At 47.6% G+C, this 21,954-nt stretch overlaps 1 protein-coding gene across 1 annotated transcript in view; it reads left to right on the top strand.

The window, feature by feature from the left end:
- Trappc9 (trafficking protein particle complex subunit 9) overlaps nucleotides 1–21,954 on the top strand; it is a 451,464-nt gene that overhangs the window by 28,483 nt on the left and 401,027 nt on the right. Inside the window, exon 6 of the mRNA XM_069991461.1 lies at nucleotides 14,420–14,541. Within this exon, the coding sequence (XP_069847562.1) occupies nucleotides 14,420–14,541 (122 nt within the window). The remainder of the gene's footprint in view (nucleotides 1–14,419; nucleotides 14,542–21,954) is intronic.

The raw sequence follows: 21,954 nt of genomic DNA, 5'->3' as shown, positions 1-21,954 counted from the left end.
GGGCCTGAACTCTGGGCCTGGGCGTTATCCCTCAGCTCTTTAGCGCAAGGCTAGCGCTCTACCACTTGAGCCACAGCACCACTTCTGGCTTTTTTCTTTTTTCTTATGTGGTGCTGAAGAATCGAACCCAGGGCCTGGAGCATGCAAGGCAAGCGCTCTACCACTGAGCCACCTTCCCAGCCCTCTGCTGCTTCTTTTCAGAACAAATTGTTTCCTCTGTGGCTGCTGGCAGTTCAGCTTCTGAGCTCCTGATTTGCATTTTAAATGGAATGATTCTTTTCCCAAACTCTTTTTTTTTTCTTCCGGTTTCTGGGCATTTTGTGTACACTCAGCACGCACTTGATTCAATTAAAACAGTCCTTTGGCTAACTTCATTTGACTCCTAGTTGTTTTTTTTCCATGTTCATGTAGAGAGCACTTTCTTCCAATAATAAAAGTAATCAATTTGCACTTGTGAGGGGGATGCCTGTTCTCAGGTACTTTTCAAGTTTTTTAAACAGCTGTGCAGGCACCACTGTAGTCTATTTCCATCACCCCAACAAGAAGCCCCTGCGCCCAAATGAGTGTACCCAACCTACTGCCACCCAGCCCGCGCCAGGCAGCCGAGTCACTCACTGCTGCCTGTGGTTTCCTGCTCAGCACAGGTCACGAGGGCGCCACCAGCCGCGCCCTTCTGGGGCTGGCTTCTTCACTGCTGTCTGCAAGGCCCGGCCTCGCGGCTGCACGAGTTGCCCTCACTGCCCCTGAGTGTCAGTCTGCTGTGTCTCCAGTCTGTCGCTTGATGGATGTTTGCATCATTTTCACTCTTTGCCCCTTGTGAACTGTGGTGAGGTGGGCATTCATGTGCCCGGCTTTGTGTGCACGGTGCCTGAAGCGCTCATGTTTGTGTCTTGGAGGTGGGCTTGCTGGATCCTTTGCTAACTCATTATCTAACAACAGCAACAACAACAACAACTACTACTGCTGCTGCTGCTGCTACTCTCCTCCTCTTCCTACCACCTCCTCCTCCTCCTCTAATGCCTCCATCCCCTCTTCTCTTCCTTCTCCTTCCGTTACTGGGACTTGAACTCATGCCTGGACACTGTGCTCTTGCTGACACCTCCCTCCCCCACCCCTGCCCCGCTCAGTTCAAGCCTGGTGCTCTACCGCATGAACCACACTGGAAATTAGAGTCTCACAGACTTTTCTACCCAGGCTGGATTGAAATCTCAATCTTCAGATCTTAGTCCCCTGAATAGCTAGGATTACAGGTATAAGCCATCAGCGCTTGGCCATGTTTAACTTCTTGAGAAACGGCCAGATTATTTTCAAAAGTGGCTGTGCCACTTTACATTCCCTCTAGAATCTGTGTGTGAGTTCCATTTTTCTCCGTCTTAGCAGTTGTTACCTTTGGATTCCTGGTGGATGAAAGGTGATATCTCACTGTTGGTTTTTTTTCATCTTAATATCAGGTCTAGAACTCAGGGCCTTGAGCTTGCTTGGTTTGCTTGCTTAGCTGGTGCTTTACCACTCAGCCATGCTTCCAATCTGGCATTTTTGCTGGTTAGTTGCAGATGAAGTCTATTCATACACTCTTCTGTCTGGGCTGGCTTCAAACCTGCCTCCAGGTTTCAGGGAGGAGGATTACAGCATGAGCCTCTAGTGCTGGGCTTTGTAGTGTTTTTTTTTTTTTTCTGTCTTTTTAAAAATTATTATCTTTAAGTAGTTGTACAAAGAATTTCCCATTCTACAAAAGAGTACATGAGTACAAAATGTCTGACAGCATTGTCACCCATCTCTCCTAACCCAGCCCTTCTCTCACTTTTTTTCTTTAATTGAGATTAGGTGATTACATAAATTTCACATATTTCACTTTGTAGTTATTTTGATTTGCATTTCCTTTATAGTTAGTGAACATTTCTTCATGTGCCCACTACCACTAGTTACTAGTGTATTTCCTTTGAAAAATGTCTCCTCGGGTCCTTTAGCCATTTTTAACTGGGTTATGTATCTTTCATTAGTGAGTCAGGTTTCCTTTTCCATTTCATATTTATGATGTGCAGGAACATGGGGTGGCTTTGGGTATTCTTGTCCAGCAGCTTGTTTAGAACATGGCGTCTTCACTTCCTATCTCATGGCAGTCTTAGAACAGAGTGTGTTGTTCTTGTCACAAGGGAAAAGATCGCAGAAATACCCCTGTCACCTGCAGAAAACAGCTCGAGGATCGAGCAGAGTTCCACAAACCAGGTGGGCATTTCTGTTCATTTTAGAACCATCCTTGATATACCATGCTCACACAGCAGAGCAGGTGCATTAACCAGACTTGACGAGAGAAGCAGAATGTGGATCACATGCCCTCATTAAACTATTTGGCCTTGGTGTCAGGAATGAGTACCCATGAATAAAGAAAAATAAGCTTGTGTTTATTAGGGATGTAGGGGCAGGCTTCACAGGTATAGGGGGTGCATTTCTGGCTGTTTTCAGAGCATTTAGTAGTTTTTCAACCATGTTCAAAAATTAGAACTCTTAAAAAATCATCAACCAGCCTATCCTGGTCTATGCACTGAAGTCCATGTCCCTGCAGAGATTCTGTTTTCATTCTGTTGTACTAGAGTCAGAGTTATGGGATTTCTAGGTCTTTTCATGTATGTGGAGTTCACCAGCTCCAAGTGTGGTTTCTCTTTGTTTCTTGAGTTTTCATGATTCTGTTAGGATTTTTGAGAAATAATTTTTGCTTTGTAAGTTTCGTGTGCATCCTGAGGGATGTGGTACACTTGTCCTTTTAAAACTTTAATTTATGAAGTGTACTCTTTTTTTGGGGGGGTGATAGTAGAGTTTTGAATTCAGGGCTTTGTTTGTTTGTTCGTTTGTTTTGGTCCTGGAGCTTGAACTCTGGTCCTGGGTGCTGTCCATGAGCTCTTCAACTAAGGCAAGAGCTCTACCACTTGACCCACAGTGCCACTTCCAGTTTTCTGGTAGTTAATTGGAGATAAGAGTCTCACCGATTTTCCTGCCCAGGCTGGACTTGAACTGTGATCCTCAGATCTCAGCCTCCTGAGTAGCTAGGATTACAGGCATGAGCCACTGGCGCCCTGCTAAATTCAGGGCTTTTAACCACGTGATTTACCAGTTGAGCCATGTCCTCAGCCCTGTTTTGTTTTGTTTTTTTAGGACTTGAACTCAGGGCCTGGATGCTATTCCTTAGCTTCTTGCTCAAAGCTGGTACTGTACCATTTCAGTTATAGCTCCACTTCTGACGTTTTGGTGATTAGTTGGAAATAAGAGTCTTATGAACTTTCCTGCCCAATCCGGCTTTAAGCTGTGATCCTTTATCTCAGCCTCCTGAGTAGCTACTATTACAGGAGTGGTCTACCAGTGCCCAAACCATATCTATATCTATATCTATATATACCATATCTATCTATCTATCTATCTATCTATCTATCTATCTATCTATCTATCTATCTATCTATCTATCTATCTATCTATATTTTGCCAGTCCTGGGCTTGAACTCTGGGCCTGGGCACTGCCCCTGAGCTCTTCAGCTCAAGGTGAGCACTCTACCACTTGAGCCACAGTGCCACTTCTGGCTTTTTCTGCTTATGTGGTGCTGAGGAATTGAACCCAGGGCCTCTTGCATGCAAGGCAAGCGCTCTACCACTGAGCCACCTTCCCAGCCCCAACCCCTATATTTTTAAGTTTTTTTTTTGTTTTTTTTTTTTTGAGTCTGGTCGTGGGGCGTGAACTCTGAGCCTGGGCACTGTCCCTAAGCTTTTCAGCTCAAGGCTAGCGCTCTACCACTTGAGCCACAGCACCACTTCTGGCTTTTTTCTTTTTGCTTATGTGGTGCTGAGGAATTGAACCCAGGGCCTCGTGCATGCAAGGCAAGCGCTCTACCACTGAGCCACCTTCCCAACCCCTTAAGTTTTATTTTATTTATTTATTTATTTATTTATTTATTTATCTATTTATCTTTTGAGGTCCGGTCGTGGGGCCTGAACTCTGGGCCTGGGTGCTGTCCCTCAGCTCTTCAGCTCAAGGCTAGCGCTCTACCACTGAGCCACCTTCCCAGCCCAAGTTTTTTTTTTTTTTTAAAGAATTTTTTTTTTGGTCTGGGCGTGGGGCCTGAACTCTGGGCCTGGGCGCTGTCCCTCAGCTCTTCAGCTCAAGGCTAGTGCTCTACCACTTGAGCCACAGCGCCACTTCCGGCTTTTTTTTTTGCTTATGTGGTGCTGAGGAATCAAACCCAGGGCCTTGAACATGCAAGGCAACCGCTCTACCACTGAGCCACCTTCCCAGCCCTTTTTTTTTTTTAAAAAAAAAAAAAACAATTTCTCTCCTCTCTCCTCTCTCCTCTCTCCTTCTCTCTCCCTTTCTCTCCCTCTCTTTCCCTCTCTCTCCCCCTTTCCTTCCCCCTCCCGCTTCCTCCCTCCCCCCTTCATTTTCTCTCCTTTATTTCTTTCTCCCCCCCCCCCCACCTTAAACTCAGTATCTGACACTTTTGCTCATTGGCTGATACTTTACCAACCGAGCCACGCCTCCAGCCCATGACTTAATTGTCTGTTATACTTAACATTTTTTTCAAGGAGTGGATATTTGAACAATTTGTTGCTGAGTGTGTTAGCACACACCTGTAATCCCAGCTAATTGGAAGGCAGAGGTAGGAGGATAGTGGTTTGAGGCCAACCTGAGCAAAGATATAAAAAAAAAAAACTAAAAGCAAAAAGACTTGGTGTGTGGCTCAAGTGGTGGAGCACATGCCTGGCAAGTACAAAGCTGTGTCCAATCACCAGGTCTGCCTCAAAGTGACTTTTTCCTTATTATAAAAGTCATTATCTCAGTGTCCTAATAAGCTCCTTCACCTACAAAAGAGAATGAAAAACAAACCAGCCATGTTTAGTGTAGAGATTTTAGAAAACAAAGATCAAATGGATAAATTTAAAAATTACTCTTATCCAAGAGAGGTCATGTGAAATTTGTAATTGGGAAATGTCAATTCTTTCTCTAAGCTTGTTCTTTTCTTTCAATGGTGTTTGATTATTCTGTATCCCTTGAGTTGCCCATGTAAACTTTAGGGCCAGATAATCAGTTTCCGCAAATAATCCAGCTGGGATTTTCACAGCGATTAATTGGAGTCTGTGGCTCACTTGGAAGGTGTTGCTGTCTTGAGAACACGAAGTGTCCAGTGCGTGGGGTGCTGCCCCCTCTCCCCGCCCTCCTGCGTGCCAGGCCGTGCTCTACCATTGAGCCAGAGCCAGAGCCCTATCTTTATCATTTCTTTTTTAGTGATGTTTTAAGTTTTCAGAGCATGAGACTATTGGGGTTTTTGGTTAAATTTATTCTTTTTCTTTTGTTTTTTTGGTGCCAGTTCAGGGGCTTTAACTCAGGGTGTGGGTGCTGTCCCTCAGCTCTTCAGCTCAAGGCTAGTGCTCTACCACTTGAGCCACAGCTCACCTCCAGTTTTCTGGTCGTTACTTGGAGATAAGAGTCTCATGGGGGCTGGGAATGTGGCTCCATGGTAGAGCGCTTGCCTTGCATGCATGAGGCCCTGGGTTCGATTCCTCAGCGCCACATAAGCAGAAAAAAACAGCTGGAAGTGGCGCTGTGGCTCAAGTGGTAGAGCGCTAGCCTTGAGCTGAAGAGCTGAGGGACAGCGCCCAGGCCCAGAGTTCAGGCCCACGACTGGATCCAAAAAAAAAAAAAAAGAGTCTCATGAACTTTCCTTGCCTGGGCTGGCTTTGAACTGGGACCCTGAGATCTCAACCTCTTGAGTAGCTAGGATTACAGGCATGAGTCACTGGCATTTGGCAGATTTTAGCTTCTTGAATAGCTAGGATTACAAGCATGAGCCCCTGGTGCCCGGCTTAGATTATTCTTAAATTGTTGCTATTATGAGCATAGTTGTTCTCTTAATTTTATTTTCAGATGTTCATTCTAAGGTATGTATATATTCTCTTTTGTACATCGATCCTAGATCCTGTAGTCTTGGTGAACTTTAGCTCTAATATGTTTTTCAGTGGCTTCTTTAGGATTTTGCTCCATGTAAGACCATGTTACCTGAAAAGAAAAATAGTTTTAGTCCTTCCCCTTCAGAAATGTGTTCTATTTTAGGGGGAACACGTTTGCCATTAAGTATAATTGACTATAAGCAAGCGCCATTAGCTGTAGTTTTCTCATGGGTGCTCTGGATCAAGGTGAGACCATTTTCTGGAATTCCTAGGGTATATAGTATTTTTATTTTGGAAGCGTTTTGAATTTGCGTGTTTGTCCTGTGTATGTTCAGAGAATGATGGCCTGTTAGTCTTTTATTTCACTCGCATGAGTATTATACTAATTGATTTTCAGATGTTAAGCCAGCCTTACACATCTGAAATAAGTCTCACTTGATCCTGTTGTGTAATCCTTTTATATCTTGCTGGATTTGGCTTGCTAGGATCTTGGTGAGAATTTTTGCATCCGCTCAGGAGAGACAGTACTCTGTAGTTTTCTTCTGCTTTGGGTTCCTTTTTCTGGGTTTGGGATCACATCAGTGTTGGTTTCTAGCATGAGTTTGTTGGAGTGCCTTCCTCTGGTTTGTTTTGGAAGCCTTTGTTAAGAATTGACATTAGGGCTGGGAAGGTGGCTCAGTGGTAGTGCTTGCCTTGCATGCATGAGGCACCACATAAGCAGAAAACGTTGGAAGTGGCGCTGTGGCTCAAGTGGTAGGGCGCTCGCCTTGAGCCGAAGAGCTGAGGGACAGCGCCCAGGCCCAGAGTTCAGGCTCCACAACCGGACCCAAAAAAAAAGAAAAAAAGAATTGACACTAATTTATTCTTAAATGTTTGGTGGGATTCACCATTGAAACCATCTGTGTTTTGGCTTTTCTTTCTTAGAAATTATTTGATTATTTAATAAATCTTCAGATTTTCTTTTTCTTCTTCAGTGTTGGTCATTTGTATCTTTTTTAGGAATTTGCCTGTCTCCTCTAGCTTATCTAATTGGTTGGTGTGCATCCATCCTTAGTATTTCCGTATAATCTTATTCTGTAAGGTTGCTCGTATTTTCAGACAGTGTGCCCATTGCTACAGGGGTTTGATGCTTCTTGACCCTTTGGGACGTTTACACTGTTAAAAGTTTATGCTGACTTTCCAATTCCAACTGCAATCCCAGGATTCCTTATATTCTATTTCCATTTATAGCTTCCTTCTCCAGCAGGGAGAAGTGATTCCTAGGGGCATCCATACATTGTCCTTTTTTTTTTTTTTTTTTTTTTGGTTTGGTCGTGGGGCTTGAACTCTGGGCCTGGGCACTTTCCCTGCGCTCTTCAGCTCAAGGCGAGCGCTCTACTGCTTGAGCCACAGCGTCACTTCCGGTTTTCTAATGGTTTATTGGAGATAAGAGTCTCATGGACTTTCCTGCCCGGGCTGGCTTTGAACTGGGAGCCTCCTGAGTAGCTAGGATTACAGGCGTGAGCCACCAGCGCCCGGCTTACATTGGCTTTGTTTATTCTCAGCCCTCCATTATGTAGAAAGCCAGCCTCACTGTAGCAGAGATAGGCCTTCCGGTCTGTGGGTTGTGCCTGGTGCCTTTGTGGGAGAGTGCACGTGGCAGCTGGGACGGGCCTCCGTGCCCTCCGTGCCCTCCGTGCCCTCCGTGCCCTCCGTGCCATTATCTTGCATTTGAGATACTGTAGTTGTTCCTCTTTCTGAGCCAGTAGCACATATATCCTGTCCTTATTGATTTCTTTTGGTCTACTGAACCTCATCATGGTTCCAAAATTAAAACTATACAAGCCGGGCGCCAGTGGCTCACACCTGTCATCCTAGCCACTCAGGAGGCTGAGATCTGAGTATCATGGTTCAAAGCCAGCCCAGGCAAGGCAAGTCCGTGAGACTCTTATCTCCAATAAACCACTAGAAAACTGGAAGTGGCGCTGTGGCTCAAACTGTAGAGAGCTGAGGGATAGCACCCAAGCCCAGAGTTCAAGTCCCACAACCGACCAACAACAACAACAACAAAACTATACAGAAAGGTAGAGGTGTGGCAGTTCCTCTCTGTCTCCTATTTCCTCTCTTCATGGGAAGTAACTATTCTCATTTTTTAGAGGTGTCTTTTTTTTTTTTTTTTTTTTGGTGCTGGTCCTGGGGCTTGAAGCCAGGCCTAGGCATTGTCCCTGAGCTTGTTTACTCAAGGCTAGTGCTCTACTCACTTGGGCTATAGGTCCACTTCCAGAGTTTTGGTGGCTCATAGGTGATCAGAGTCCCATGTACTTTCCTGCCCTGACTGGCTTTGAGCCTCAAGCCTCAGGTCTCAGCCTTTTGAGTACTTAGGATTACAAGCGTAAGCCAACACTGGCACCTGGATAGGTTTCTTTAAAAAAAAAAAAAGTGGAGGTTTTTCTTGTGCTAAAAGTAAGAGAGTCTATCCTTTTCTTTTCTTTTCTTTTTTTTTTTGGGTCCAGTTGTGGGGCCTGAACTCTGGGTCTGGGCGCTGTCCCTCAGCTCTTCAGCCCAAGGCTAGCGTTCTACCACTTGAGCCACAACGCCACTTCCAGCTTTTTTCTTTTTGCTTATGTGGTGCTGAGGAATGGAACCCAGGGCCTCATGCATGCAAGGCAAGCACTCTACCACTGAGCCACCTTCCCAGCCCCTGAGAGTCTATCCTTTTCCCCCCAGGGTGTTCTGGATGGGAGGTAGGTCTGTGTGTGTGCTGGCAACACTCTGCACTGAGCTTCAGTAATTTTCTCTTAGGAATAATCTGCTTATCTTTTTTGCTTCTTCTTATTTTTTCTGTTGAATTTTTATTGTTTTTCTTCTCAATTTTTATGACATCTTTATATCAGGAGTATTAGCCCTTTGTGATGTATGTTGCAGATCTTTCCTCTCACATTATGTTTTATATACTGTATTACTTATTTTTTTGCTCTATTATGTAGTTGAATATATATCTTTTTTATGTTGCATTTGAATTTGCATCATGAGGGTGTTTTGCTGTATTTGGGTTTTAAAATACCCAGGCATTTAAAAGTTCTTACACATTGTTTTGTTTAGATTGAGAGCCCAGAACCAGTTGGAGTTTGTCCTCATGTTTGGTACAGGATATGGTGTGGGTCTGGTTTTACCCTTCTCCAAATGGCCACAGGCAACACAGTGCCACAATTCAGAAGCCATCTCAGCCGTGTCATTTCAGGGCTTGATGCTGGGAACCGACCCTCCAGGCTCACAGATGCCTGTCTTTCTGCTTGTCTTCTGCAAAACAGGGCGGGCAGCACTGGCATCATGGGCTTTGCTTTGCGTTTTGATTGGGCGGCATCCTCCACCTGGTCCAGTGCTGCGTGTTGGCTGTGGCTGGAATGACTGCAGCAGGAGAACTTGCCACATCCAAGCCCCTTTGTTCTTCTCTCCATAAGGCTTTGCCTTCCTCTCCTCAGCCTCATTCATCTCTGCTTTGTCTCCTCTTCCCTGCTTTGTCTTGTCGGTGTATCTATCTGAGTTCCAGTCTTGAGCCATATATATAGTCTTACACACAATAGGAACCTGTAGCTATCTTGCTGATGACTAAAGGACTGAGGATACTTGAATGCCTCTGTGATGGGGTCTCTCTCCGCCTCCCCATCTCTTCACATTCTGTTCTCCAGCCTAGGCTCCAGCCTGCCCATGACATTGATTTGCTTGCCTGCAGTGCAAAGGTTGGGGTTTGCGATGACTCGGGGTTTCATTGGTTCACGATAATGTGTGTGGGCTGTCAGAACTGTAGATGTCAGGGAAGATCAGGTCTGCTGGTGCTAGTGTTTTTAGAGCTTGTTGTTGTTTTTTTTTTAATCAAGTGAAATTAAATCAGTCTGGCCCGATAGGCTCTCCTGAGACGAGGCTGTACTGTTACCTTCCACAGATGAGACCATTTGTGCTTGCTTTGTACAAACTGTGTCCTTCAGGGCCGAGTGCAGCCTTCTCCACAACGAGGAGAGATGCCTGGGGACTTCCCAGGCTTGGATTCTGCTGCCAAAAAGCTGTGATCCCTGGGCAGAAGCTCATACCCCTTCCTGACCCTCCACACGTGTCCTCTTTTGTTTCTGTAAGAGAAAAAACGGATAATGTATGAAGGAATTTAATAGAGCTAATGAACTAAATCTGCTCCCTATCATTTATTAAATATTGGGGCTGGGAAGGTGGCTCAGTGGTAGAGCGCTTGCCTTGCATGATGAGGCCCTGGGTTCCATTCCTCAGCACCACATGAACAGAAAAGGCCAAAAGTGGCGCTGTGGCTCAAGTGGTAGAGTGTGAGCCTTGAGCTGAAGAGCTGAGGGACAGCGCCCAGGCCCAGAGTGCAAGCCCCAGGACCGACAAACAGACAAAAACATTTGTTAAATATTAACTTGCACAGAAACTTCTTTTTTTTTTTTTTTTTTTTTTTGGTCCAGTCGTGGGGCCTGAACTCTGGGCCTGGGCGCTGTCCCTCAGCTCTTCAGCTCAAGGCTAGTGCTCTACCATTTGAGCCACAGCGCCACTTTCGGCTTTTTTTCTTTTTGCTTATGTGGGGCTGAGGAATTGAACCCAGGGCCTGGAGCATGCAAGGCAAGCGCTCTACCACTGAGTCACCTTCCCAGCCCCAGAAACTTCTATTTTTTTTGAAAAAGTATTTTTTTATTGTGAATATATTGTACAGAGGGGTTATAATTACATGGGCAAGATAATGAGTACTTTTCTTATCAAGCATTGTAGCCTCCTCCTTTGTTTCCCCTTCCCATCCCTTCGCATCCACCCTCCCCTCCTCCATCCCCCCCACCAAAATTGTAAAGTTCGTTTTTCGACATAATGACTTGTACATCTCACTGTTGCAATGGGTCCTCCTGAATCTGTTTTAACGATTAGATTTTTCCCTTCCCCTCCACATATACCAACATCAAATACAGTGAAAGCAGGGGTTATACCATGGGTGAGGGACATACAAAGCAACAAAGACATAATCTTATAAATATGTTAGAAACAATCGCATGAAAGATCTCTTTTTTTTTTTTTTTTTGTGAGTCCTGGGGCTTGAGCTCTAGGCCTGGGAGCTGTCCCTGAGCAATTCAGCTCAAGGCTTATGCTCTACCACTTGAGCCATAGTGTCACTTCTAGTTTTCTGGTTTTTTTTTTTTTTTTAAATAAGTGATTACATAATTTCCCAAATTTCACAGTATTATGGGATAGTGATGCTCATTTAAAGTTACAAACTCATTCTAACTTTCCTGGAGCAAATTGTCTAGCATGGTCTGTAACATATAACGGCATACACATATACACCATACATGTGATCAGCAGCATGGCTGCTGGTTATTTAGAAACATACTTTTTCGGAGACTGGAACTTGAACTTGGTACCTGACACTTTTGCTTATTGGCTGATGCTCTACCATCTGAGCCACTCCTGCAGTCCCAACACTAGAAACTTCTTCCCTGCTGAAGACACAGAGCACCCACACATGAGAGTGGCTTGGGGTGTACATGCCAGGCTTGTGCTCCAGGAGCTTCCCCCCTGTGGAGGCCTGCCAGCCCCCCGGTCTCCCCTGCCTGGGCTGGATCGCAGATCCTTGGCACAGGTGCCTGAACACAATGGCTGGCAGCGTTTGTGGTGTGGGGGCCTCAGAACGTGCCCCTAGGAACCCCCTGGTTCTGTGAGCAGCCTGGGCTTGGGGTGCTGGGTCTTGAGATTTGAATGTGTTCTTTGGAAGTGCATACTTTCAAACAGTTCTTCTTCTTCATAGTCTTCCCTCTCCTTGCTGTGACTTCCACAAAATGCACAAGGACACATAATCCCAGGCTGCCTGCCACCCACTCCCCCACCCTGCCACCCACTCCCCCACCCTGCCACCCACTCCCCCACCCTGCCACCCGCTCCCCATCCTGCCACCCACTCCCCACCCTGCCACCCACTCCCCACCCTGCCACCCACTCCCCACCCTTCTACCCACTCCCCCACCCTGCCACCCACTCCCCACCCTGCCACCCACTCCCCCACCCTGCCACCCACTCCCCCCACCCTGCCACCCACTCCCCCACCCTGCCACCCACTCCCCCACCCTGCCACCCACTCCCCCACCCTGCCACCCACTCCCCCACCCTGCCACCCACTCCCCCATCTTGCCACCCCCCCCACCCTGCCACCCACTCCCCCACCCTGCCACCCACTCCCCACCCTGCCACCCACTCCCCCACCCTGCCACCCACTCCCCACCCTGCCACCCACTCCCCACCCTGCCACCCACTCCCCACCCTTCTACCCACTCCCCCACCCTGCCACCCACTCCCCACCCTGCCACCCACTCCCCCACCCTGCCACCCACTCCCCCCACCCTGCCACCCACTCCCCCACCCTGCCACCCACTCCCCCACCCTGCCACCCACTCCCCCACCCTGCCACCCACTCCCCCACCCTGCCACCCACTCCCCCATCTTGCCACCCCCCCCACCCTGCCACCTACCCTCATCCTGCCATCCGCTCCCCCTACCCTGCCACCCCCCCCACCCTGCCACCCGCTCCCCCCACCCTGCCACCCACTCCCCACCCTGCCACCCGCTCCCCATCCTGCCACCCACTCCCCACCCTGCCACCCACTCCCCACCCTGCCACCCACTCCCCACCCTGCCACCCACTCCCCCACCCTGCCACCCACTCCCCACCCTGTCACCCACTCCCCACCCTGCCACCCACTCCCCACCCTGCCACCCACTCCCCACCCTGCCACCCACTCCCCACCCTGCCACCCGCTCCCCATCCTGCCACCCACTCCCCACCCTGCCACCCACTCCCCACCCTGCCACCCACTCCCCACCCTGCCACCCACTCCCCACCCTGCCACCCGCTCCCCATCCTGCCACCCACTCCCCACCCTGCCACCCGCTCCCCATCCTGCCACCCACTCCCCCACCCTGCCACCCACTCCCCACCCTGTCACCCACTCCCCACCCTGCCACCCACTCCCCACCCTGCCACCCACTCCCCACCCTGCCACCCACTCCCCCACCCTGCCACCCGCTCCCCCCACCCTGCCACCCACTCCCCACCCTGCCACCCACTCCCCACCCTGCCACCCACTCCCCACCCTGCCACCCACTCCCCCCACCCTGCCACCCACTCCCCCCACCCTGCCACCCGCTCCCCCCACCCTGCCACCCACTCCCCACCCTGCCACCCACTCCCCCACCCTGCCACCCACTCCCCATCCTGCCACCCACTCCCCCACCCTGCCACCCACTCCCCACCCTGCCACCCACTCCCCACCCTGCCACCCCCCCACCCTGCCACCTACCCTCATCCTGCCATCCGCTCCCCCTACCCTGCCACCCCCCCCACCCTGCCACCCGCTCCCCCCACCCTGCCACCCGCTCCCCCCACCCAGTCTCAAGCCGCTGGCTGTCCTGCAGTCCTCTCCCCTGCACCCCCCCACCCCCCCGCCCCGTGGTACCCCGTGGTCCTACTTTCTGCCAGGAGACAGTTCTGCAGGTGGCATTTTCTTGGTTCCCCTCCTGCTGAGGCTCTGTGTGCTCATCTGTTGCCCACACATCTTTCTACTTGCCCCTTCCTTCTGCCTGCTTCCAAAAAGCCTTCAGGGCGGCTTACAGAATCAGTAACTAAAGCACAGGTGAGAAAAGTGGAACAGGGCTGGAAACAGAGGTGGGAAAGGGTGCGGTGTGCCCGGCGGGCGGTGTGCCGGGCAGGCCATGTGCCATTGCCCGGTGTGCGCCGGGAAGGTGGGCTGTGGCGGCCCTGGCCTCCGGCCGGCCATGTGACAAGTGACCCCGGCCTCCGGCCAGCCATGGAGCAGGTAACCCCGGCTGAGGTAGCCCAGCCCACCTCATACCTGGGCCTGGGGGAATGTTTTCCATTGTTCTCTGAAATCAAAGAACATTTCATCTTTTTTATTCTTATTCTTTGTCTCCTTGAATTCTCTGAGTAGTGTGGGTTATGTTCTGAGATTGGAAGTTTCTTTAAAATTCGTTCCCAAAGTGGGTCCGCTGGTGAGGGAATTGAGTGGCTCTGCTTATGGATGGGAGTTGTTCAGAAATGGAAGATGTCAGCCATGGCGAGGAGGCTGGTATTTATTTATAGGTGTTCAGTTCAGAAGATGTCTGGTTTGTCTCCCGTGAGGCGATGCGCACCGACTCCCCCTCTTGAGAGCAGAGCCGGGCACCGGCTGCGCCGCCTTCCTGTGTTGCATGCGATGTTCTCTAAGGAGAAGTTTCAACAGGGAGCGAAACTTCCTCTCGGTTAATTAACACCGAACACAATGCTTTGCTGCTACGACTGATATAGGACATATATAATCTATGGAGATTTTAAACATTGTTTCATTATTTAAGTGGATTCAGTGCTTTCTTTAGGTTTTGTCTAATTCACATTCCTCTTTAAACCAACAAAAGACCAAGACCAAAAAAAAAAAAAAGCAAAAGATTATTTCTTTTTTTCCCTCTGTCTGCAGGTGCCCTCACGACCAATGGCATAAACCCTGACACCAGTGCTGAGATCGGCCGTGCCAAGAACTGCCTCAGCCCAGAAGACATAATCGACAAGTACAAAGAAGCCATTTCCTATTACAGCAAGGTGCTGCCATGCTTTGTGTTTTTCGTGCACAATGGTGTCATTTCCATCATAAGTTCTTTGTGCAGGGCGAAGTGCTGCAGTATCGTGTAAATAGTAGGCTCTGTAGGATTCATCTGTTCTTCTCTAATGCGTGGTGCTATGTGCCTAGTATTTTTTTCTGAGTCAAGACAGTGTATATTTAATATTATAAATTTAGGAAAAAGAAAACAGGTAGCAGCACCATAGCCCACTTCTCAGAGGAATTGTTATGAACATTTTGATATCTATTTCTGGTCCTTTTGTGTGTTACTTGTATCATAAAAACAGGTCAGGATGCCGGACTTGGTGTGGAGAGTGCTGTGGTTTTCATTTGGCATATCACATGTTCTTCTATTGGATTAAATATTCCATGGCACAATTTTTTAACCATCTAGATGGCCTTCCGTTCATTCCATGCAATGTCCTTTTTAACTTTGGGCTTAATCGTTTTTGATTTTGATGTGCTGGGGACTGAGCGTGGGCTTCACAATGCTAGGCAGGTGCTCTGCTGCAGATCAGAGCACAACCTTAATTTTTTTTTTTTCTTTTTAAAATTCAAATGCTCTTACTGAAGCACTGAGGGAGAATGCGGGCTGTGTACAACAGTGCTCTCCAGAGAGCCGTGGGGGCCTCCCTCCCCCTGCGACCACCAGCCCTTCACTGTGTATCTTTTGTGACCGTCTCGCCGCTGAGACACGCACACACGTTTTCTTTGCCTGTCTCGCACCCTGCAGCTTGCCTTTTCCACGTGGCAGTTTGTTCTAGACCATGGTCCTCCTCCCTCAGACCAGCTCACCCTCCCCAGCGCTGTGGAGAAGAGAGGTCGGGTAAACATGTTTATGTCTGTCATCGCTGTGTTGCTCTGCCCGCGGCTGGCAGGCAAGGGCCGTGAGACAGCTGCCGCTGCTCCCGGAGTTAGTTCACAGCTGGACGAGCCGCTGCTCCCGGAGTTCACAGCTGGCCCGGCTCACTGAATCATCCTCTTGTTGGTTGGCGTTGAGGGTTTCTTGCTAAAAATGCTTTGCTGAGTATTTTGTGCATACATTCCTGTGTTCTCTGTGAATGTTCCTGTGGGTTAGATTTTCCTAGACCTTTCAACACTGGGGAAGACATTACTGTCTCTTCCTGGTTATTTCCTCCTACTCTCCAAATTCCTTCTATCACAGCTGAAAAGATACAGAACTATTTATTCAGGCAATCTTCTGTTACTGATCATTATTTAGTTTTGGTTCTTCCCACTGTTGTAAACTGTGGACTCGAGTCAGGTCTGCATTGTTTTAGATTACAGCTCTTTGTGTTGCCTTCCAGAAAGGCACGCGCAGTCCTCGCTCCCCTGTGAGAGTGGTGGAGCCTCTAACTCTTGGCCTTACGGTGTCTGCCAGTGTGGTAAGCAGAGGTCACTTGTCGTTGTTTAGTTGATCTGATCCACAGTGAGGTGCTGAGCATTTGCCACTCCTTTTGTGATCTTTATTTGCCTTCTTTGTACACATGTAAGTAGGGTGCTTCTTTCCTTTTCTTTTCCTTTTTTTTTTTTTTTAAACAAGGTCTTGCTCAGTGTCCTGGGATAGCCTCAAACTCATAATCCTTCTGCTTCAGCCTCTGAAGTACTGGCCTTACAGATGTACACAGGTGTGTGTGTGTGTGTGTGTGTGTGTGTGTATGTGTGTATGTGTATGCATACATACATACATACATATATATATAATAGATATATGCCTGTCTATATGCATGTAGAGACATACACACACACACACCTAGCTGCATATCTAGATATATGTGTATATATGTATATGTACACCCACATTAAACGTGAGCACTTACGTATGCTAGGACAAGCCTCTGCCACTGAGCCATAGCTCAACTTTATTTATTTATTTATTTATTTATTTATTTATTTATTTATTTATTTATTTTTTGTCAGTCATGGGTCCTGAACTCTGAGTTTGGGAGCTGTCCCTCAGCTCTTCAGCTCAAGGCTAGCACTCTACCACTTGAGCCTCAGCCCCACTTCTGGCTTTTTCTGCTTATGTGGTACTGAGGCATCGAACCCAGGGCCTGGAGCATGCAAGGCAAGCGCTCTACCACTGAGCCACCTTTCCAGCCCTATTTATTTATCTATTTTTTGTCAGTCACGGGGCTTGAGCTCTGGGTCTGGGTGCTGTCCCTCTGCTCTTCAGCTCAAGGCTAGCGGTCTACCACTTGAGCCACAGCACCAGTTCTGGCTGTTTCTGCTTATGTGGTGCTGAGGAATTGACCCAGGGCCTCATGCATGTGAGGCAAGCACTCTACCACTGAGCCACCTTCCCAGCCTTCCCCTTCTGGTTTTCTGGTGGTTTATTGGAGATACGATTCTCACAGACTTTCCTGCCCAGGTAGGCTGTGAACCACAGTCCTCAGATCTTAGCCTTCTGAGTAGCCAGAATTGCAGGTACAAGCCACCAGTGCTTGGTTTGTATATGTTATTGTTTGATTTGTGAATGAGATTTGTTGCCATTATATTTTCCGACTATATAGAAAGTCAGATTGATTTTTTGATATTTATTTTATAACTGCATTTCAAAATTGTATTAAGCACTTTTTTTTAGAGCCCTTTCTTGTCTTTTTTTCAAATTGGTTTCCAAAAGTGTGAAAATGGCAGTAGCTGGCAGGATTGGTGTGCGATGGCTTGTCTGTGATAGAGAAGCAGCGATGTGCTCTCCTGTGGTCATGGTTAAACCCATGGCAGGCCGGTAGATGCATAGCAGGGGAGAGGCAGCCCCCGTTTCTGGATCAGCCTACTTCTGGAGGGCACAGTGCTGGAGCAGGCAGCTGGGTGTGGACCGAGCCCTGCTCCTGAGGGCCTTCTGGCTGCAGTCAGGGCTCTGGTGTCTGAGCTCCAGCTTTTCTCCTCTCTCAAAATGGGGAAAGAAGGTCTCCTGTGGAGAATGCTGAATCAGGGTAAATGATTTTATGTATATAAGTGTCTAGCACAGTGACAGGCTCATTAGTACTGCTCAATAAAACATTGCTTATTGTCTCCTCCCCCGAGTTTAGTATTCCACAGGGCATCTGGGGGAGAGCTCGCTTCTCATGTGGACTTATGCGGGTTGGAAAGGAAAATTAATGTCTTGCCTTTCTCTGCCTGCATTTTGATTCCTTTGCTTTATTTGGCTTTTTCTCCTTTCCTCTTTTCTTTCACCTCTACTTTCCCATGTGACCCAGGCCTCTAGATTAGGATTGCCTGGAAGCTTGCAGCATCATTGAAAGTATCAGTGATACACAACATGTGTAATGTGCACACACACACACACGCACGCATACACAGATGCACACAGGTGCACATGCACACATACACAGATACATTTATACACACAGATTCATATCTACACAGATGCATGGAAGTAAAGATACGTATATACACAGGTTCACAAACACATATGTATGTGCGTGCACACACACACACACACACACACACTTACATGATATTACCTCATGCTGTATCAGTGAGAACCACACCACTGTTTTCTTTTGGTAAAGCCTCTTAGGCAGATTCTTGCTAGCTTTGTGAATGATTTCTTCCTGGGTTTCTGATTTTTGCTTGGGGAGAGGATATTCTCTTGCTTGGAAGAGAGGAATGGAGGATTGACAATTTGCTGAGCCATTGGGGCATTGCTTTTTAGTTTTGTTTCTTTTTTTTAGCAGTCCTGGGGTTTGAACTTAGGGCTTACTTATCTCATCCTTGCTTAAGAAGGTGCTCTACCACTCATCCATACTTCCATCCTTTTTTGCATTGGTTAACTTTTAAAAAATATTATTATAGGGCTGGGAAGGTAGCTCAGTGGTAGAGTTCTCGCCTTGTATGCATGAGGCCCTCAGTACCACATAAGCAGAAACAGCTGGAAGTGGCGCTGTGGCTCAAGTGGTAGAGCGCTAGCCTTGAGCTGAAGAGCTGAGGGACAGCGCCCAGGCCCAGAGTTCAAGCCCCACACCAACCAAAAAAAAAGTTATTATAAAGATGATATACAAAGAGATTACAGTTAAAGTCAGGTAATGAGTGCGTTTCTTTTTGGACAGTGTCACCCCTTCCCTCGCTCTCTCCCAGTTCTTCCCTCCTGTCCCCACCCACAAGTTGTATAGTTCATTTTCAACATAATGTCTAGTGAGTATCACGGCTGTATTTGTTCTTTTTTTTTTTTTTTTTTGGTCAGTCATGGGGCTTGAACTCTGGGCCTGGGTGCTGTCCCTGAGCTCTTCAGCTCAAGGTGAGTGCTCTACCACTTGAGCCACAGTGCCACTTTTGGTTTTCTGGTAGTTAATTGGAGATGAGAGTTTCACAGCTTTTCCTGCCTGGGCTGGCTTTGAACTGTGATCCTCAGATTTTGGCCTCCTGAGTAGCTAGGATTGCAGGTGTGAACCACCGGTGCTCCTCTTATTCACTCTTTGACCCTCCATTTCTGTGTCCCCCCCTTACCCTCAGATAAATGAACAAACAAGACAAAAAACAAAAACAGCAACAAAGAGAAAACCTCTTGTTTCCATTTCCTGGAGTTCATTTTGATAAATATTATTTTATATGATCAGATGCAAAGAGGCATTGTGCCTTTGTGATCCTCTCCTAAGAATATCCTCCTTTGGTCTCACTGTGTGTGAATGTCTAGGGTCCTGTATAATTACCATGTTGCATGCACTGGTTAACTTTGATATAGGATTTCACATCTCTTTATTTTAGGCTTCCTACCATAGCTGAGATAACGTGCATGTGTCAACACACCCAGCTTCTTCCACTGAGCTGGAATCTCTTGGGAATCTCTTGTCAGCCTGGACTGTTCTGGAACTGTGACCTTCCTGATCTTGGCCTCCCTCATAGCTAGAATTATAGATGTGAGCCACTGGCATTTGGCTTGGAGCATTGCATTTGAGTTGGAGGGACCTTGAACAGCATGTAGCCTTCGGTCTTTCTTTTTTTATATTTACTATATAGTTTAATTTTCTTGCCTCCTTTACTCCTCCACCCACCTTTTTTTGTGCCAGTCATGGGTCTTGAACTCAGGACCTGGGTGTGCTGTCTCTGAGCTTTTTTTCTCAAGGCGAGTGCTTATATATATATATATATATATATATATATATATATATATATATATATATATATATATATATAGTAGCAGATTTGAAAACATCTTTAAGTAGTTGTACAAAAGGATTTCAGTTCAGCATGTCAGTCTATGAGTACACCCATGAGTCAGGGTCACCCCTCTAGTGGTGTAAAGAAGCAGACTCAGAGAAGTCACAAGCACCGTCACACACATGCACAAGAAGCTGGGACCTGTGTCATCCTGTACACAGGTAGTAAGGCACAGAGTGTGGGAGGCCAGAGGGCCTGGCCTGTTTGGGTTCTGGGAAGCTAGGGCCAGGCCTGGCCCGCTTTGGCTGTGGTGTCCTGACCAAGCTGTCACTCATGTCCACCATGGTTTGGCAGAGCCTGGGTTTCTCATCAGCAGGAAGCCTGGACCCCAAGCATGCTCCCCAGGCCTTCTGTACTGGCTTGCTGATGTCCTGGGACATGCACCCCTCATTGTTTTAGTTGGTTCCCCAGTCCCACATAGGTGGGTGCCAAGGCCAGAGAGGCTAGACCTGAGCTAAGTGAGGTGACAGCCTGTATTTCCATCTTAGGTTTGGGGGCCAGGCAGCCCTGAGTTCAAATCCTGCCACACCATTTACTAGCTTTGTGACCTTAGGGAAGGAACTTCACTTGTTGGGAACCATTTATTTTAGAGGTTTTGTTTTAGAGTTGTTTTAGAGGTCTCTCAGTTACTCCCTGGCGCTGAGCTGGGGTCTTGGCAGGTAGTTCCTTAGGCCCCAGCAGTGAGTATGGGGCCATCACCTGCTTCCCAGGCCTCATGTTTACGCCAGTGGAGATTCAGTGGTCAGTAACTGTCTATTCTTTTCCACATCCCCGCTAACTCTGGGGTCTCCCTGTCTCCCTGTAGTTGTGTATAATATATTTTTGAATGATTTTTTTCATGATTCTATTTGAAAACTCTTTAATACTGCATGTACAAAATATGTGGAGGAAGTGGCGCTGTAGCTCAAGTGGTAGAGCGCTCGCCTTGAGCTGAAGAGCTGAGGGACAGCGCCCAGGCCCAGAGTTCAAGCCCCACGACCGACAAAAACAAAAAAACAAAAAAAACAAAAAAACAACAAAATATGTGGAAAACTCCTTTAGTTAACATTAATTCTTTTTTTTTTTTTTTTTGTTGGTTGTGAGGCTTGAACTCTGGGCCTGGGCGCTGTCCCTCAGCTCTTCAGCTCAAGGCCAGTGCTCTACCGCTTGAGCCACAGCGCCACTTCCGGTTTTCTAGTGGTTTATTGGAGATAAGAGTCTCACGGACTTTCCTGCCCGGGCTGGCTTTGAACCGCGATCCTCAGATCTCAGCCTCCTGAGTAGCTAGGATTACGGGTGTGAGCCACTGGCGCCTGGCTGTCATTAATTCTTAAAAAGAAATGATTTTAAGAGTTTTGAAGGAGAAGTAGTTCTTTTATCTCAGTGAAATTGAGTCCCTATGTCAGTTTTTATTGTGTTGCTAAGTGATACACACAATGGGTAGGTATTTGGCTTCATTGTTAGTATTAGGCAAATATAAAACAGTTCCCTGTTCTGATCATCTTTGATTAATTGCATGTAATATGTCACAGATTATTTGCATATGACGGGTATGGAAAAGAGAAAAGAATGCAGACTTCTTTTAAGGGCTATAATTATAAGTAGTTTTTTTGTTTGTTTGTTTGTTTTTGATGACCAGTTCTGATTAGTGCTTGACAAACAGGCCAGCTATGTTTCATGAGCAGACATGCCGTGCAGGCTGGGCCTGTGACTGACCACACGTGTGGCATTCTGTGTTTCATGATGCCACTCTGAAAAAGGTACTAGTGTGTTGCCCTGCCCACCTGCATTCTCTTTGCGCTAGTTCCCACAGACTTCACTTCTGTAAACATCTGTCTAGTTTAGACTTTCTTTCCCCCCAGTTACATCAATTGAAAAACACTCCAGCTGGGGTGAGTCGGGAAAACAATAAGGATAAAAGACTTCGGTGAAAAAACAGAGAATGGCAAAGTTGCAGCTGGCGGGCAGTTTGCCGTGCAGTGCAGCCGAGGGGAAATAGTAGCATAGAGGGAGAAGGGAGGGAGGAGGGAGGAGGGAGGAGGGAGGGCTGGCCGCGGGCGGCCCCAGTGCGTGCTCCCACACGTGAAGCGCTTCAGTCTGACTTATTTTGACTACGTGATATGGACCCTGAAATGTGACATTTTATGCAGTATCAAGCTGTGGTGATTGTATTGGTTTAATGAATGTAAACAGGCAGGCGGTGGTGGGTCACTCATAGAGGACAGACTTTCTCAGAAATGTCTGCGCCCCATGAG

This window comes from Dipodomys merriami, unplaced genomic scaffold (assembly GCF_024711535.1).
Source record: "Dipodomys merriami isolate MVZ:Mamm:240054 unplaced genomic scaffold, mDipMer1.0.p SCAF_4, whole genome shotgun sequence".
Classification (NCBI taxonomy): Eukaryota; Metazoa; Chordata; class Mammalia; order Rodentia; family Heteromyidae; genus Dipodomys; species Dipodomys merriami.
Note: the sequence above shows the minus strand (reverse complement) of the source record. Positions and strands in the feature narration are given on the sequence as shown.